The 17,556-nt window shown below is 40.0% G+C and overlaps 1 protein-coding gene across 5 annotated transcripts in view; it reads left to right on the top strand.

The window, feature by feature from the left end:
- Positions 1-17,556, top strand: part of fbp (fructose-1,6-bisphosphatase) — a 167,757-nt gene that overhangs the window by 15,485 nt on the left and 134,716 nt on the right. The window contains exon 1 of one of the 5 annotated variants that reach the window (XM_070097338.1): positions 12,196-12,224. The exons of 2 other annotated variants lie outside the window; for them this stretch is intronic. In XM_070097338.1, coding sequence (XP_069953439.1) covers positions 12,211-12,224 — 14 coding nt within the window. In that variant the 5' untranslated portion in view covers positions 12,196-12,210. Of the gene's footprint in view, positions 1-12,195; positions 12,225-12,316; positions 12,880-12,951; positions 13,083-17,556 lie in introns of those variants that run through there. 2 more of the 5 variants (XM_070097333.1, XM_070097335.1) reach the window with 2 other exon arrangements.

Below are 17,556 nucleotides of genomic sequence, written 5' to 3'. Positions count from 1 at the left end.
GTGTGTGTGTGTGTGTGTGTGTGTGTGTGTGTGTGTGTACACATCTAGTTGTATTCACCTAGTTGTGGCTGCGGGGGTCGAGTCACAGCACCTGGCCCCGCGCGTGCGTGTGTGTATGTGTGACCCAACATTTAATATTTGCACCAATAACTCATTATAATTGTGACCGGGTGTGGACGTGTGAATTACTCACTACTCTATAATTTGTTCATGATTGTAGCCATGTATAAACGTAAGTAAGTAAATTTACTTACAAGATTCATTACCTTTGTAACTAGTTCAGGTATCAAAACTTTGGGGTAGAGTCCCTGGACCCATTGTATACCTCTGTAATTTTTTGACTACCGCCCACACGATGGGTATGGTGTGCATAATAAACATATTAAACTAATTAACCTCAGGACAATTCTAAAAAATTAATATGGTATGTTTACCTGGAGTTTACCTGGAGAAAGTTCCGGGGGTCAACGCCCCCGCGGCCCGGTCTGTGACCAGGCCTCATGGTGGAACAGCGCCTGATCAACCAGGCTGTTACTGTGATGAATGGTTTTGAAAACCGACAAGTTGAAGAATTGAGACACTTATGCAACACATAGGAATCTTTATTGAAGAAACGTTTCGCCACACAGTGGCTTCATCAGTCCAATACAAAGTAGAAATGGGTAAGGAGAGTAGAAGTTTGAGGTAATCAGTCCCTCAACCTGGAATCGATGCGTTCAGTCCATCACTCTTGTAGGAAGAGCGATGGACTGAACACATCGATTCCAGGCTGAGGGACTGATTACCTCAAACTTCTACTCTCCTTACCCATTTCGACTTTGTATTGGACTGATGAAGCCACTGTGTGGCGAAACGTTTCTTCAGTAAAGGTTCCCATGTGTTGCATAAGTGTCTCAATTCTTCAGGCTGTTACTGCTGGCTGCACGCAATCCAACGTACGAGCCACAGCCCAGCTGGTCAGGTACCAACTTTAGGTGCTTGTCCAGTGCCAGCTTGAAGACAGCCAGGGGTCTATTGGTAATCCCCCTTATGTACGCTGGGAGGCAGTTGAACAGTCTCGGGCCCTTGACACTTATTGTGTTGTCTCTTAGCGTGCTAGTGACACCCCTGCTTTTCATTGGGGGGATGTTGCATCGTCTGCCGAGTCTTTTGCTTTCGGAGAGAGTGATTTTCGTGTGCAAGTTTGGTACTAGTCCCTCTAGGATTTTCCAGGTGTATATAATCATGTATCTCTCCCGCCTGCATTCTAGGGAGTACAGGTTCAGGAACTTCAAGGGCTCCCAGTAATTGAGGTGTTTTATCTCCGTTATGCGCGCCGTGAAGGTTCTCTGTACATTTTCTAGGTCAGCAATTTCACCTGCCTTGAAAGGTGCTGTTAGTGTGCAGCAATATTCCAGCCTAGATAGAACAAGCGACCTGAAGAGTGTCATCATGGGCTTGATATCCCTAGTTTTGAAGATTCTCATTATCCATCCTGTTATTTTTCTAGCAGATGCGATTGATACAATGTTATGGTCCTTGAAGGTGAGATCCTCCGACATGATCACTCCCAGGTCTTTGACGTTGGTTTTTCGCTCTATTTTGTGTCTGGAATTTGTTTTATACTCTGATGAAATTTTAATTTCCTCATGTTTACCATATCGGAGTAATTGAAATTTCTCATCGTTGAACTTCATATTGTTTTTTGCAGCCCGCCCATTGAAAGATTTGGTTGATGTCCGCCTGGAGCCTTGCAGTGTCTGCAATGGAAGACACTGTCTTGCACATTCGGGTGTCATCTGCAAAGGAAGACACGGTGCTGTGGATTACATCCTTGTCTATGTCAGATATGAGGATGGGAAACAAGATGGGAGCGAGTACTGTGCCTTGTGGAACAGAGCTTTTCACTGTAGCCGCCTCAGACTTACTCTGTTTACTACTACTCTTTGTATTCTGTTTGTGAGGAAATTATAGATCCTTCTACCAACTTTTCTTGTTATTCCTTTAGCACGCATTTTGTGCGCTATTACGCCATGGTCACACTTGTCGAAGGCTTTTGCAAAGTCTGTATATATTACGTCTGCATTCTTTTTGTCTTCTAGTGCATCTAGGACCTTGTCGTAGTGATCCAGTAGTTGGGACAGACAGGAGCGACTTGCTTTAAACCCATGTTGCCCTGGGTTGTGTAATTGATGGGTATCTAGATGGGTGGTGATCTTGCTTCTTAGAACCCTTTCAAAGATTTTTATGATATGGGATGTTAGTGCTATCGGTCTGTAGTTCTTTGCTATTGCTTTACTGCCACCTATGTGGAGTGGGGCTATGTCTGTTGTTTTTAGTAACTGTGGGCATTAAGTTTACATACAACTTACTAATAATTTGCTGTACCTACTTTCTCAAAAGCTGGTCAGTTTTGATTGATTTTAGCCTGTGTAGGTCCCAATGTTTTTTTCTGAAAGAGTGGAAACATTGAAATTTGGATATTAGTTTCCATTTTATGACTTGTGAATGCCTCTTCCATTAAAGCATCACCGCTAATATTTAACTGTTTTTTCAATTTATGTTGATGAAGCAGTTAATTATTAGCTTGGTGCTATTTCAGTCGCATGTATTGAGGCACATTGAGCTAGGGTTATTGAATATGGGGATACGTTTCTCGGATCACACAGCGACCAAAATACTCGGTACGTCTAGTTGGTTCTTGGACTCATGGACTCTATCATACCTACTCTTGAAACGGTATTGGTTTTACCTCTACCACTTCCTCATCCAGCTAATTTCACTTACTACCCTACAACTGAAACAGTATTTCCTAGCATCCTTGTGACTTACCTGTGTTTTTAGCGTACATTTATGATCCCTTGTGCCTCTGTCTCGCATTTCAACAAGTATCCCTATCTGTTGTGTCAGATTCTTTGCGTATCTTGTATATTGTAATCATGTCTCCCCAAGTCCATCTCTCTTCACAAATCACCATATTTCATTTCTTTAGTCTCTCCTTTTGACTCAAACCCTTCAGCTCCCGGGCTACTATTGAAGTAAACCTCTGGACCTTTTCGAGTTTTTCATAAATGCTTGACCAAGAGGGGCTCCTTCATTTTGGTGCTGCATACTTCATGATAGACCTGACATATACTGTGAACCTTTTTCTGAATCGTCCAATAGAATTATTGCCTGCAAACAGCAATTGTGAGAAGCCGCACTTTATATCACACCAGTCTTCCTAACACGAACATTCACTTAGAAAAACACACACCAAACATCCTTGTCTAAGGCCCACCTTTACTCGAAAATTTCCTTAACAATTCATACACAATTTAACTTCAGCCTTGCTCTGACGAGCCCGGGCTGGGAAAGAAACATGGTTTGTGTACCAGGCTGCCCAGCTTATGTCGCTGAGTGGATAAGAGCGCTACCTGCGAATCTTGACCGTCTCAGAAGCAGTATCGAGTCCTGCTGACTGCGATCTTTCTCTGTATATATATATATATATATATATATATATACATACATATATATATATATATATATATATATATATATATATATATGTCGTGCCGAATAGGCAGAACTTGCGATCTTGGCGTAAATAGCAACGCTCATCTTGCCATATAAGACAAGTGAAAATTTGTGTATGCAATAATTTCGCCAAAATCATTCTGAACCTAACGAAAAAAATATATTTCACTGTGTTTGTTTAGTATTAAATTATTGTAAACAAATCTAAAATATATTTAGTTGGGTTAGGCTAAAATAAATTACTCTTGTTATAACAAGGTTAGGTAAGTTTTCAAGATTCTTTTGGTGCAAAATTAAAAATTTTTACATTAACATTAATGAAAAAAATATATCTTTAAACGTATAAGAAATTTTTTTAGAAAGGACTTAATTTTAAATGAGTTCTTGCTAATTGACCAGTTTTACATATTCGGCACTACATATATATATATATATATATATATATATATATATATATATATATATATATATATATATATATATATATATATATATATATATATATATATATATATATATACATATATATATATATATATATATATATATATATATATATATATATATATATATATATATATATATATATATATATATATATATATATATATACAGAATATGTTACACGGCAATCGTTTCTCCTTCAACACTATCTTCACTTTGGAGATAAATGGTATACAATACCGACACGATGGAAAAATAAACACAAATGCAGTATAATATGTACGTTTATTGACAACGTTTCGCCCACACAGTGGGCTTTATCAAGTCACAAACAGATGTACCTGGGTGAATAGTACACGAGTATTTATAGAGTGGAGAGTCAGGTGGATAATGCTGGGTAGGTTGAATCACTTACACTATATCTAACAGTTTCAACCAGAACAACGGCTTCTATATAGCATAGCTGACCCCTTACCAAGAAACTGCTTCATCGTTCTCCTGCATAACTACATGCACACCCACCCGTCCCTTACCGGTCCGTCTCAGATTCAACCTACCCAGCATTCTCCACCTGACTCTCCACTCTATAAATACTCGTGTACTATTCACCCAGGTACATCTGTTTGTGACTTGATAAAGCCCACTGTGTGGGTGAAACGTTGTCAATAAACGATCACAGTATATAGCATTTGTGTTTATTTTTCCACTATCTTCACCTCATCATTCCTCATCCCTCGTCCTCATCCTTCTGTTCGTTATGACAATTGTACCTTTACGATCAGCTTATCGAACTTATCAAATGTGATTAACTTATCAAGCAATCATCATAATATATAATCCACAGAACACCTGAGTTTGGCTTTAAAATTTAGTGTGCACTACGTAGCAGAGTTTACTGCCAGAGGGGAATCATAGGCCTGTGTCCCGTGTGGAAAAAAAAAATAATAATTGAACTTTTCATGTCAGAGGAAAGAAAGTCCCCCTGATAACATTGAGTATACATAGTGTATAGTGTATACTACAGTGGCTCCCTAGTATATTGATGATAAAGGCTAAAGTGTCATTTGAAAACAGGTGAATTTGTAAATGAAGTGATAAGCCTATAGAGGAAGGTGCCAGAAGTCGCCAGAAACTTACCACAGGTCAGCTGTTTTTAATAATCTTACTGGCCTGCTAGTGTACTCGCATATAATCTAGTGATACCAGTGAATAGCAGAATACAGTGTTGTAGTAGCAACTAACCAGTATTATAATGGTACTTAGTGGAGTGGAGTGACTTTCATTAGTTTCTTTTTCTTGAAATACGAGACGTTACTGTGAATTTCATATAACCTGTAGTTACCAGCGGTCGCAATATACACAACGAGAAGCAATTATTACTACAGAAAAAGCGTCCTTCCTCCAAAATTGCACCAGTCAACTATAGTGATAATATAGCATTTATTGTGGTGGAGACGGAAAAAAAAAATAGAAAAGCCAGATAAAGCGATTGATAAACAAGGAGGTGACCGTTCGTCATTGTAGGAGCTGCCAGATATCACCGGCTCTTCAACACGCAAGTTATACTTTTGTATCAGTCAAATCACATATTACTCGGGTAGATAATTTCCAGTAGATCCTTCATGTGTTAGCTCAAATCACCGACCAGTATGTTTTAAATAAGTGACCCACTGATCAGAGCAGATCGACTGGTCCGGACCCTTGACTGGTCCGAACCCTTGACTGGTCCGAACCCGGGACTGGTTTCAAACAGTTTCGTTGGACAATAAAGCAGACTGTAAACGGATGGGGTTGTAGGCGCCCTTATAAACACAAACATTAAAAATCAGGAACGTGACGGTAAGCTGTCCAATATACAAAAAGAGTTAGAAACAGAAATACAAATAGCTAGAGCTTCATTTAAGGTTATTAATATAATATTCAAGAGGTTGCTAGTAGAATTGCAGTAAATCAACCATTCAAATCATTATGAAGCTGTGTGTAGTCTGTGGTCAGTCAAACAAACGGGCTTCCACATGGATAAATTGTCATTTTTGTGGAAATTGGTGTCACGCCCCTTGTGCAGATATCCCAGAACTAGCTACAAGCAGTATTAAAACAGAGAAGTGTTTCTGGGTATGCCCAAATGAGGAAAATCTGTGGACTAAAATCACAAGGGTATTAAAAGAGGACAACATCAAAGCTGCTTTCATAGAAAACCTGGAAGCTTTCTACAACAGATGGGAACATAAAAAGTCTGGGCTGAATGGTACTGCCCTTGATACTGGCCATGTAGTCACAAACTGTAAGGCTGGAGGTGATGTCCTGGGAGACAGTAATAGTAAAGCTGGAGGTGCTGTCCTGGGAGACAGTAATAGTAAAGCTGGAGGTGCTGTCCTGGGAGACAGTAATGGTGAAGCTGGAGGTGCTGTCCTGGGAGACAGAAATGGTGAAGCTGGAGATACTGTCCTGGGAGACAGTAATGGTGAAGCTGGAGATTTTGTCCAGGTAGTCGGGAATTATACACAGGAAGGAATACATATAAATGACCTCATAGGGGACAGGAGCCATAGTAGGGAAACAAGTGTAGTCAAAGATAAGATAAAACCAATATTGCAAACTAGAAATACCGCAGGAAATAGCAAACAAGAGGACTCCAATAGCAATAGTGAGGATAAATTACCAAAAACAACTGGTGGGAGCTCCATTGTTGGTGCTAGGGAGGATAGAAGTAAGACAGGGAAACATGCACCAACAGGGAATACAGTCACAGAAACCCAAGGCAAGCGGAAACCAAGCCTGTGCACATACTATGCACTTGGTATCTGCTGGCATGGGAAATCTGGAAAAACAGATGGGACGTGCAACTATGACCACCCTAGAAAATGCCATGCCCATATGACAACAGGAAAATGCAAACTCCCTTCCTGTAAGCTTTTTCACCCTGAAATGTGTACCTCTTCAGTACAGGAAAGACTGTGCTATAACTTAAATTGCCAGGCATACCATCTAAAGGGGACAAAAAGATACAAAACATCCAGGCCATGGGAAAACCTGGGTAGCCACAGCCACTCAAGAGGGAGAGGTTTTTTAGTGCCAGGAAGGAAAAAAAACTGGCAGGAAATGGCAGAAATCGTACACCAAATCCAGTCATTCCTGGAGTGGAACCACAGTCGATGGCCTCCACTCCAAACCAACAGATACAGATACTAATGCCGGAAAAAAATCCCCCCCCCAGTACCAACAATACCACCAGTCCGATAACATTCTTCTTTGCAAATATACAGGGTCTAAAGCCAGCAACAAACAACAAAATACCTTTCATCCGTGGACTGCTTGCAGAGGCAAAGGCAATGTTCGCGGCTTTCACTGAGACCCACATAAAGGATCACTTGGACAACGAAATATGGATCCCAGGTTACAACCTATACAGATGTGACAGAGTGAACAGGCAAAAAGGGGGGGGGGGGTTGGCCTGTACATTGCAGAGTCACTTGTTTGCACAGAACTGCTTAATGCCTCAAATGACGTAGTGGAAGTTTTAGCAGTAAAGGTCGAGAACCAAAACCTAGTCATTGTGGTAGTCTACAAGCCTCCGGATGCAACATCCCAGCAATTCCAGGAACAGCTGTTAAAAATTGACCACTGTCTGGAAAATCTTCCAGCTCCTGCACCCAACATCTTGCTCCTGGGGGATTTCAACTTAAGGCACCTAAAATGGAGGAATATAGCAAATAATATTGTTGCAGTAATAACACCAGGAGGCAGCTCTGATGAAAACTCACACTCACACGAGCTTTTAAATCTCTGCACAAAATTCAATTTAAACCAGCAAATAACAGAGCCTACTAGACTGGAGAATACACTAGACCTCATATTCACTAACAATGATGATCTGATAAGAAATGTCACCATATCAAAAACAATATACTCAGATCACAACATAATTGAGGTTCAGACATGTATGCGTGGAGCCCCAGACCGACAAAATGAGACTAGTCACGAGGGAGCATTCACCAAATTCAACTTCAATAACAAAAACATAAAGTGGGACCAAGTAAACCAAGTCCTAACCGATATAAGCTGGGAAGATATACTAAGCAACACAGACCCAAACTTATGCCTAGAACAGATTAACTCGGTGGCACTCGATGTATGCACAAGGCTTATTCCTCTAAGAAAAAGGAGGAGTAGATGTAAAATAGAAAGAGACAGGCGCTCCCTTTACAGGCGACGGAAAAGAATAACAGAGCGGCTAAAAGAGGTCAATATATCTGAAATGCGCAGGGAGACACTGGTCAGAGAAATAGCAAGCATCGAACTTAAGCTAAAAGAATCCTTTAGGAGTCAGGAATCGCGGGAAGAACTAAAAGCTATAAATGAAATCGAAAGAAACCCAAAGTATTTCTTCTCCTATGCCAAATCAAAATCGAGAACAACGCCCAGTATTGGGCCCCTATTTAAACAAGATGGGTCCTACACAGATGACAGCAAGGAAATGAGTGAGCTACTCAAGTCCCAGTATGACTCAGTTTTTAGCAAGCCGCTAACCAGACTGAGAGTCGAAGATCAAAATGAATTTTTTATGAGAGAGCCACAAAATTTGATTAACACAAGCCTATCCGATGTTATCCTGACGCCAAATGACTTCGAACAGGCGATAAATGACATGCCCATGCACTCTGCCCCAGGGCCAGACTCATGGAACTCTGTGTTCATCAAGAACTGCAAGAAGCCCCTATCACGAGCCTTTTCCATCCTATGGAGAGGGAGCATGGACACGGGGGTCGTCCCTCAGTTACTAAAAACAACAGACATAGCCCCACTCCACAAAGGGGGCAGTAAAGCAACAGCAAAGAACTACAGACCAATAGCACTAACATCCCATATCATAAAAATCTTTGAAAGGGTCCTAAGAAGCAAGATCACCACCCATCTAGAAACCCATCAGTTACACAACCCAGGGCAACATGGGTTTAGAACAGGTCGCTCCTGTCTGTCTCAACTACTGGATCACTACGACAAGGTCCTAAATGCACTAGAAGACAAAAAGAATGCAGATGTAATATATACAGACTTTGCAAAACCCTTCGACAAGTGTGACCATGGCGTAATAGCGCACAAAATGCGCGCTAAAGGAATAACAGGAAAAGTCGGTCGATGGATCTATAATTTCCTCACTAACAGAACACAGAGAGTAGTCGTCAACAGAGTAAAGTCCGAGGCAGCTACGGTGAAAAGCTCTGTTCCACAAGGCACAGTACTAGCTCCCATCTTGTTCCTCATCCTCATATCCGACATAGACAAGGATGTCAGCCACAGCACCGTGTCTTCCTTTGCAGATGACACCCGAATCTGCATGACAGTGTCTTCCATTGCAGACACTGCAAGGCTCCAGGCGGACATCAACCAAATCTTTCAGTGGGCTGCAGAAAACAATATGAAGTTCAACGATGAGAAATTTCAATTACTCAGATATGGTAAACATGAGGAAATTAAATCTTCATCAGAGTACAAAACAAATTCTGGCCACAAAATAGAGCGAAACACCAACGTCAAAGACCTGGGAGTGATTATGTCGGAAGGTCTCACCTTCAAGGACCATAACATTGTATCAATCGCATCTGCTAGAAAAATGACAGGATGGATAATGAGAACCTTCAAAACTAGGGAGGCCAAGCCCATGATGACACTCTTCAGGTCACTTGTTCTATCTAGGCTGGAATATTGCTGCACTCTAACAGCACCTTTCAAGGCAGGTGAAATTGCCGACCTAGAAAATGTACAGAGAACTTTCACGGCGCGCATAACGGAGATAAAACACCTCAATTACTGGGAGCGCTTGAGGTTTCTAAACCTGTATTCCCTGGAACGCAGGAGGGAGAGATACATGATTATATACACCTGGAAAATCCTAGAGGGACTAGTACCGAACTTGCACACGAAAATCACTCACTACGAAAGCAAAAGACTTGGCAGACGATGCACCATCCCCCCAATGAAAAGCAGGGGTGTCACTAGCACGTTAAGAGACCATACAATAAGTGTCAGGGGCCCGAGACTGTTCAACTGCCTCCCAGCACACATAAGGGGGATTACCAACAGACCCCTGGCAGTCTTCAAGCTGGCACTGGACAAGCACCTAAAGTCAGTTCCTGATCAGCCGGGCTGTGGCTCGTACGTTGGTTTGCGTGCAGCCAGCAGCAACAGCCTGGTTGATCAGGCGCTGATCCACCAGGAGGCCTGGTCACCGGGCCGCGGGGGCGTTGACCCCCGAAACTCTCTCCAGGTAAACTCCAGGTATCACTAATTAGGACAGATACTTGGTCAAATCCAAGTTGTTACTGGGCCGTGTGGAAGCCAGTCTACATGCTTCATACATACACTGTGCAGTGGGTTCTGTGCGATAACTTATGAACGCTGTTTTGGTCGGCTTCAAACTTTTAACACTAGTGTATGCTTGTTGTATACTAGTTAGAAAAAGGCTCTGATTAGCACTAGTATGTAGGTGTTACTTTTCCAATTTTATGTAAAGAAAATTGTGAGGTATATTTTTCAGTGCTTAAATTGAAATGCCTCTTCTGAACAGTTTTAGGCTATAAAGGTTGATGTAACTAACATTAAAAAAAAAAGGCTCCATTATAGTTTTAAACTGTATAGGTGCAAACCTGACTTTTTCTTTTTTGCATAGTTAAAAGACTGGGTTGAATGGTTTCTTTGAAACAATCGGAGAAAACTGCTTGTCTCACGAAATCGTAATGACACGATTGCAAACAAACCATACCACGGGCGGGGATAGAACCCGCCATCAGAGAGTCTCAAAACTCCAGACCGTCGCGTTAGCCAATGGACCAGCTAGCTACAATAATATTCGTCCAACTAGGTATATTTCTACACCATAGAAAGGTTAGCATAGGCACCACTGTGACCACAAATGCAAGTTTTTACAGACGAATCTCCAGCTAACGTGGCCGTGACGAACTCTAGCTGGTGATCTGATTCCAGGTTTTAGCACTGGTACATTTTGTTCATTGGAATATTCATTGTCATTGAGCTATGTAAGTCTCAATCTGTTAATTTTATTAAATAAATGGAGACATTGTTTTTTTTTTGTTAGGGGCTTCATACCTTTAAACTTGGTGTATATTACTAAGAGAAAGGTTCAGATTGGTTTTCGGCTGTTAGGTGTCAATTTCATTGAAGAAATTAAGATATTGGTTTATAAACGATAACGTGTGAATGTCTTGTTTGATCTCACCATTTTGTTCTGGGTCATTTGTAGTCTATCTTTCATTTTCTTTTGTTAAGACAGAGTACTATGAAGAGCAATAGGTAAACACCTCAATAGGTAGACACCGTGCCTGTCTATAGAGGTACTTTAGCCTGGCACTCACTTCCTTTACATTATTCCCTATCAACAACATTATTATTATTATTATAATAAAAAAGAAGCGCTAAGCCACAAGGGCTATACAGCGCCTATCAACAATAGTGTTCTCAAATATTTCACTGAAGATACTGAAGTGATGGGTTCCCCATTACACTGGACATTAAAAATATTTATCTTTTTCAGTTTACTTTTCATGCCAAATAGTATGGCTTGCATTTTCCCGAGGTGTAGTGATAGTTTGTTGTCTGCAAACCATTTGCTGCAGGACTCTAGTTTTAGTGACAGTACAATTGACACTGGTGGACATGTCATTTACATAACAAAGAAACAGTAAAGGAGCCAGAATAATACCTTGGGGAACCCCACATACCATCGGCAGGGGTTCTGATTCTGTGTTGTTGATCTTGACAAATTGTTTCCTGTTGCTCTGGTAGGACTTAAACCAGTAACAGAACCTATGCTGATAGCTTGTAGTTTCTTACATATTATGATTGACCGTATCGAAGGCTTTTTGCAAGTCTAAGGCCACCATACGTATGAAATTACCTAACAACATTTGAATTTTCGGGTAGTCCATCATTAATTAGGGAGGTGTCGGTCGGGTAAGATCTGAAACCTGATTGGTAATCATGGAGAATGTTTTTGTCATTAAGATACTGAACTACTTGACAGTACACCGCTTTCTCTAGAATTTTGGACATCACAATGAGTATACTAACAAGCCTATAGTTGCTAACGTCAAACATACTGTTTTTCTTGAAGATAGTAGTAACTCCGGCCTCCTTCAACCCATCCGGAACGGTATTAGTGGTGACAGACAAATTTATTATTCAGTAGTGGTACAGACACAGTAGTGATACGTTGACGATGTCATCGTACGTGGTAAACATGATACTCAGATGACATTGTGGCAGTACGTAGTAGACAAAGTGGTGATATATAGTAGACACTGTAATGGTTATATGCGTTATTATGTACGTGATAGGCGTACATAATAAGAATTCAGTTTAACTTATACCTATTGTGGGAAACATACTTCAATTCAAAGTTTATTCTCTATAAGGATTACAATGCTGAGTTTACAAAAATTTGGTTGTAACGTGGGATTTACAAATGGGAAATATTACGTGTAACATGGGATTTACAAGGATGCTTTCCAATATATTTATAATTGTCTAGTATTTTTTTAAACACTAAACCCAATAATCTGAAGGTCATAGTACGGTACGATAGTTTGTGGCGTGTCGGCAGCCACACTGAAGCAAACACTGGTGTATAAGCACTAGCAGCGGCAGCCCCAGCACTCCACCTTAAGTACAACTGAGGGTAGGAAGGAGTAGTAGATCCCTGCAGCTTTCCGTTGAAAAGTTCTTTTAATTCCTATTTTCCAAGATGGCGTCCTCAAATAATGTACTCGACACCAATGCTATGACGCTGACACGATTCACATTAGCTGAGCAGAAGAAAGCTCCACATGCGACGGGCGATCTTACTCAACTGCTTGTTAGTATCCAGACTGCTGTCAAGGCCATATCTTCTGCTGTGAGGAAAGCGGGTATCGCTCAACTGTAAGTATAAAGAAATAAATTTAGTATGAAAACCGTTAACCATTTACCGATTAGTTAACATGTCCTCAACGACCCGCTAGTGTAGGTATGGAGACATTACCAACAGGTGTGGTACAGCTGCCACGTCCAACTTGTTTCATCTTCAAAGGACAGCCAGTTAACTTTAAATATTTTTTTTCTTGTAACGGATTATTACAAATACTGTAAGTTTATTCAGGTATACACAAATACAGTTACAGAGAATTATCATACATAGCATATGTGTAGAGAACCTAGGATAACCCAAAAAAGTCAGTGACTTATTTCCATTGGGGTTCTTTTACCTTATTATTATAATATAAAAGTTATAATATTTTCTTATTATTCTGTAATGAAGATGACATCTTATTATCATACTAAAAAGACTATCTACTACACGAGGGTCATTAACACTATCTACAATACGAGGGTCATTACTAGGAATAAGGTAAAATTTTCACGTATGTTAGCTAAAAAATAGAAAATCATTCCCCTCCCTTTCTGTAGCTACATTCATCAGACACCTTTTGGCACTCTTCTTGAACTGGTTCATGCTATGACTGGCTTTGACATGTGCGGGCAGTCTGTTCCATTCCTTTATTGCTGTACAATAAAAGGTGTTTGAAGTCTGGCCACTAGTAAGTAAGTTTATTCAGGTATACACAAATACAGTTACGTAGAATTATCATACATAGCAGCATGTGTAGAGAACCTAGGATAACCCAAAAAAGTCAGACAGTGACTTATTTCCATTGGGGTCCTTTTACCAATGGAAATAAGTCACTGTCTGACTTTTTTGGGTTATCCTAGGTTCTCTACCCACTGACTGTGGGTACTACAAAGTTGTAGTAAAATATTTTCAAGTTATATTCGTTGTGAACCTACATAGATATTTTTGTTTACTGTCTAAACAGTCGCAGTAAATAAGACGTGTCCGGACAACTTAACAGCGAACTTGATAATAGTAGCCTAAGAAGCTGTCCCAAGATAAGAATCAGGGACTTCCCTAAGATTGTACTCTTATCCATTATAATTACTTTTAATGACCATAAATAAAGGCAATCTCCAACAAGATGTCCTTTTCATACTGAAATATTTTCCGGTACTGACAGAGTTGATCCATGTTCAGAAATCTTTCCTACTGGGATAGACTGAGGTCACTGAATCTACGCTCTGCACAAGCGTAGAATTAGGGGGATGTGATTGAGGTGTATAAATGGAAAATAGAAATAATCAAAGATGTAAATAACGTGAATTCGGTTTGTCCTCCAGTGCATCCAAGACTGTCATAATGATCCAGTAGTTGTGAGAGGCATGGACGACCTGCTCTGAACCCATGCTGCCCTGGGTTGTGTAATTGTTGAAAATTCAGGCAGTTGGCTATTTTTTTTTTAGTACCCTTTCAAAGATTTTTATGATGTAGGACATCGGAGATAACCATCTATAATCATTTGATATTGCTTTTCTACCACTTATGTGATGTAGGGCAATATCGATTTTTTTTTTTTTAGCGACTGAGATGGCCTCTGTTTCAAGGCTTCCTTCCCATAGTATACATAAGGCATGCGGTAGGGGTTTCTCGCAGTTCTTGAACCTGGAGTTCCACGAGTCTTGGTCTGCGTCAGAGTGCATGAACATAGTCTGACTTTTTCAGAATCTAGTCGAGTTAGGGTTGTCAGAAATTTGGCATGTATTGACAGTGCTTTGAGGCTTATTCATGAACAATTCATTCTGATTGTCTATCACTAAACAGTCATACTGAGACTTGAGTATCTCGCTCGTTTCTTTGCTGTTGTCTGTGCAAGTTCCATCTTGTTTGAGCAAGGGCCCGATACTGGATGTGATTTTTGCTTTATTTTTGATATGTGAAAAGAAATATTTTGGATATCTTTAGACTTCATTAATTGCTTTTAGCTCTTCTCTCTCCTGGATCCTGTATGAATCGTTTAACATATGTCCAATATGTTCTACTTCCCTAGTCAGTGCTTCCTTCGGCATTTCGGATAATTAAGACCCCTTGAGACGCTCAGTGACTGTCTTCGCCTGTAGAGGGAGCCTCTCTCTTTCCAGTTTACATCTCTTCATGTTTTTTCTTAGGGAATATGCCTTGAACATACTTCAGCTGCCAAAGACACTAGTTCAGATCCATGTTATTTAAGATATCTTTCCAGCATGATTTATTAAGGACATGATTTATTTAATTCCAGTTGATGTTCTTGTTGAATTTGTAGGCATCCTCTTAATTATATGCATCTAGCTGGTCAGGACCCCGTGCATACAAATCTGGACTTTTATTACGTTGTGATCTGAATTAACTGTCTTTGATACTGTTATAGTTCGTACCAGGTCATCATTATTGCGCCAAGAACCTGCCAGAACTGCTGCCTGTCTTGTATTCCTAGCAGTAAATGGTCTAAAACATTGATGCCTAACACCGTACCCACCCCTCAATAATCTCTTACACATGCTAGAGCTGAAGAGCCAAGTGCACAATTTGTGAACTTGATGTGGAAAATATTGTATATATTTTCCGGAAATACAGGATTTTATATGTAAATTGATGGCCTATATTGTAGGAAATAAAAATTAATTTGTAAATAAAGAGCCAGCGATGGGTGAGCGTCGCTGGGGCAGAGATGCCATTGTTTTGAATGTGGTACCGGCACGCTAATGAAATGTGCATAAATTTCGTCGCTCTGGAAGTTAAATTGTGTTTGAAACTTCCCAAATAGGAGCCAAAATTGTTGGATTTGCAGTCCTGCATAACGTGAGCATTAAGCAGATGGACAGGACAGCTCCAGGAACCCCAGCTAAGTCGTTGTCTATTTATGTTGAGATTCTGGCCAGTATTTTCATATTTAGGCAGGGGGGTATGACACGCCTTAATCTCCAGACTAATTGGTGAGTCTTATTATAAATTATCCTTCAATGTATATGTATTCACATTTTAAATTTAATATACAGTCCACATACTTATATTAATGTTTTTACCAGAATTCCTGGTGATGTATATTTCATTTGAAATTAATATAGGTCCAGAGTGACTTGTGGAGAGAGAGATTATGGTAGGTATCGAAGGAGGACATTTTTTGCGACCTAGGTGTCCTAAAATTCCTACTTGTCTCTGTAACCTTGATAAAGAATAATTATCTTTGTTACCATTTACTGGTATGTACCTTATGAGTTACATCCAGGTAAATTTAATTTTCCACACTTGAATCAGACATTTATACAAGATGCGAAAACTTTTAAGCTATTCTTAACGAGTCACTGGGGTGGTGGGGGGGGGGCATTATGTAAGAACCGCGTCTGGTGGTTTCTCGCTAACAAATTATATAATATTAATTAATTTAAGCTCAGGCTTAAACATGGAAAAGATGAAAAAAAAATGTAATATTATTTAATATTTATTATAACTATTCAAATATAAATAGTATATCTTATAAATTGCTATAAACTAGGTGTCTCAGTTTCTTTGAGCTCCGAGAAAGATAGGACTGGAGAACAGGTATAGTGATATCGATACACAAATAACCCGCACATAAGAGAAGCTTACGACGACGTTTCGGTCCGACTTGACCATTTACAAAGTCACACTGACTTTGTAAGCTTCTCTCTTTTATGTGCGGGTTATTTGTGTATCGTTCCAGTCACGGTATTGTGCCTTTTTTTGTTATTTGTGATATCGATAGCGTATATAGATACGTGTACAGTTCAAGCCGTGTCCTGAACTGTGCAACTGTCTGTCGAAAAAGGGATTCCCGTATATCAGGCCTAGCCTCCTCTCTCAGTGCATGCAAAAGGATTAGTGTAAGATAGTCTTAAAATTCTAAAGCATCAAAATATAAAAAAAAAAGTATGCGTGTGCGCATGTGTATACACATGTATGTACATTTGCGTATGTATGCGTGTATATATATTTGTGTACATTTATAAGTGTACATATGGATTCATGCGTGTATGTATGTGTGCATATTTAAATACTTAAAGGTACCCCTTCGGGGGCATCTAATTATAAGATGTACGTGTTTCTAGGTGTTACATAAGTCAGCGTGTGGTTGCCATAGCAACAGGCTGGCTGCCAGCCACATACTGCACGCAGTAGCTCTTCCTCCTTTGTAGTGCCACTGCCACTAGTATTCTATTATTAAACACTAGTCATTTGTTCAATTCAGAAACGGTAAAGAAAATACAATAGGAAAAGCACGAATTGGAACACGGTTATTAAAATAATGGTCATCTGATGATTGGACTCTTCCTCAAAAGTTGTCTACAGTAATACAAATTCTTAGTTTAGGTAAATAAAAAATTAGCAAATCAAACGTATGCTTGACCTTAATTTTTTTCTTGGGATAATCTTAGGTAGCACCAATATGTCTTATTTGTACAGCTATCGAAATTATGTACAGAAATGTTCCCTCATAAAGAAATGTTTGAATGTTCAATGTTGGGTAGCGGGATCAGACAACCCTGGGACGTGGGTGACCTTGGGAGGCCTGGTCGACACACCCACAGTCTCCACCAACTAGCGTGTACACTGGCGGAGTTCTGACGTATCAACACCAGCACCACAAGGGTGTGGCAAACAGTTGCTAGCTGCGTTTTCTAAGTACCTGTGTCTCTTTATGCTGGTGAGCTGCTGTTGATGAGGAACGAACT

This window comes from Cherax quadricarinatus, chromosome 57, assembly GCF_038502225.1.
Source record: "Cherax quadricarinatus isolate ZL_2023a chromosome 57, ASM3850222v1, whole genome shotgun sequence".
In the NCBI taxonomy this organism is placed as follows: domain Eukaryota; kingdom Metazoa; phylum Arthropoda; class Malacostraca; order Decapoda; family Parastacidae; genus Cherax; species Cherax quadricarinatus.
Note: the sequence above shows the minus strand (reverse complement) of the source record. Positions and strands in the feature narration are given on the sequence as shown.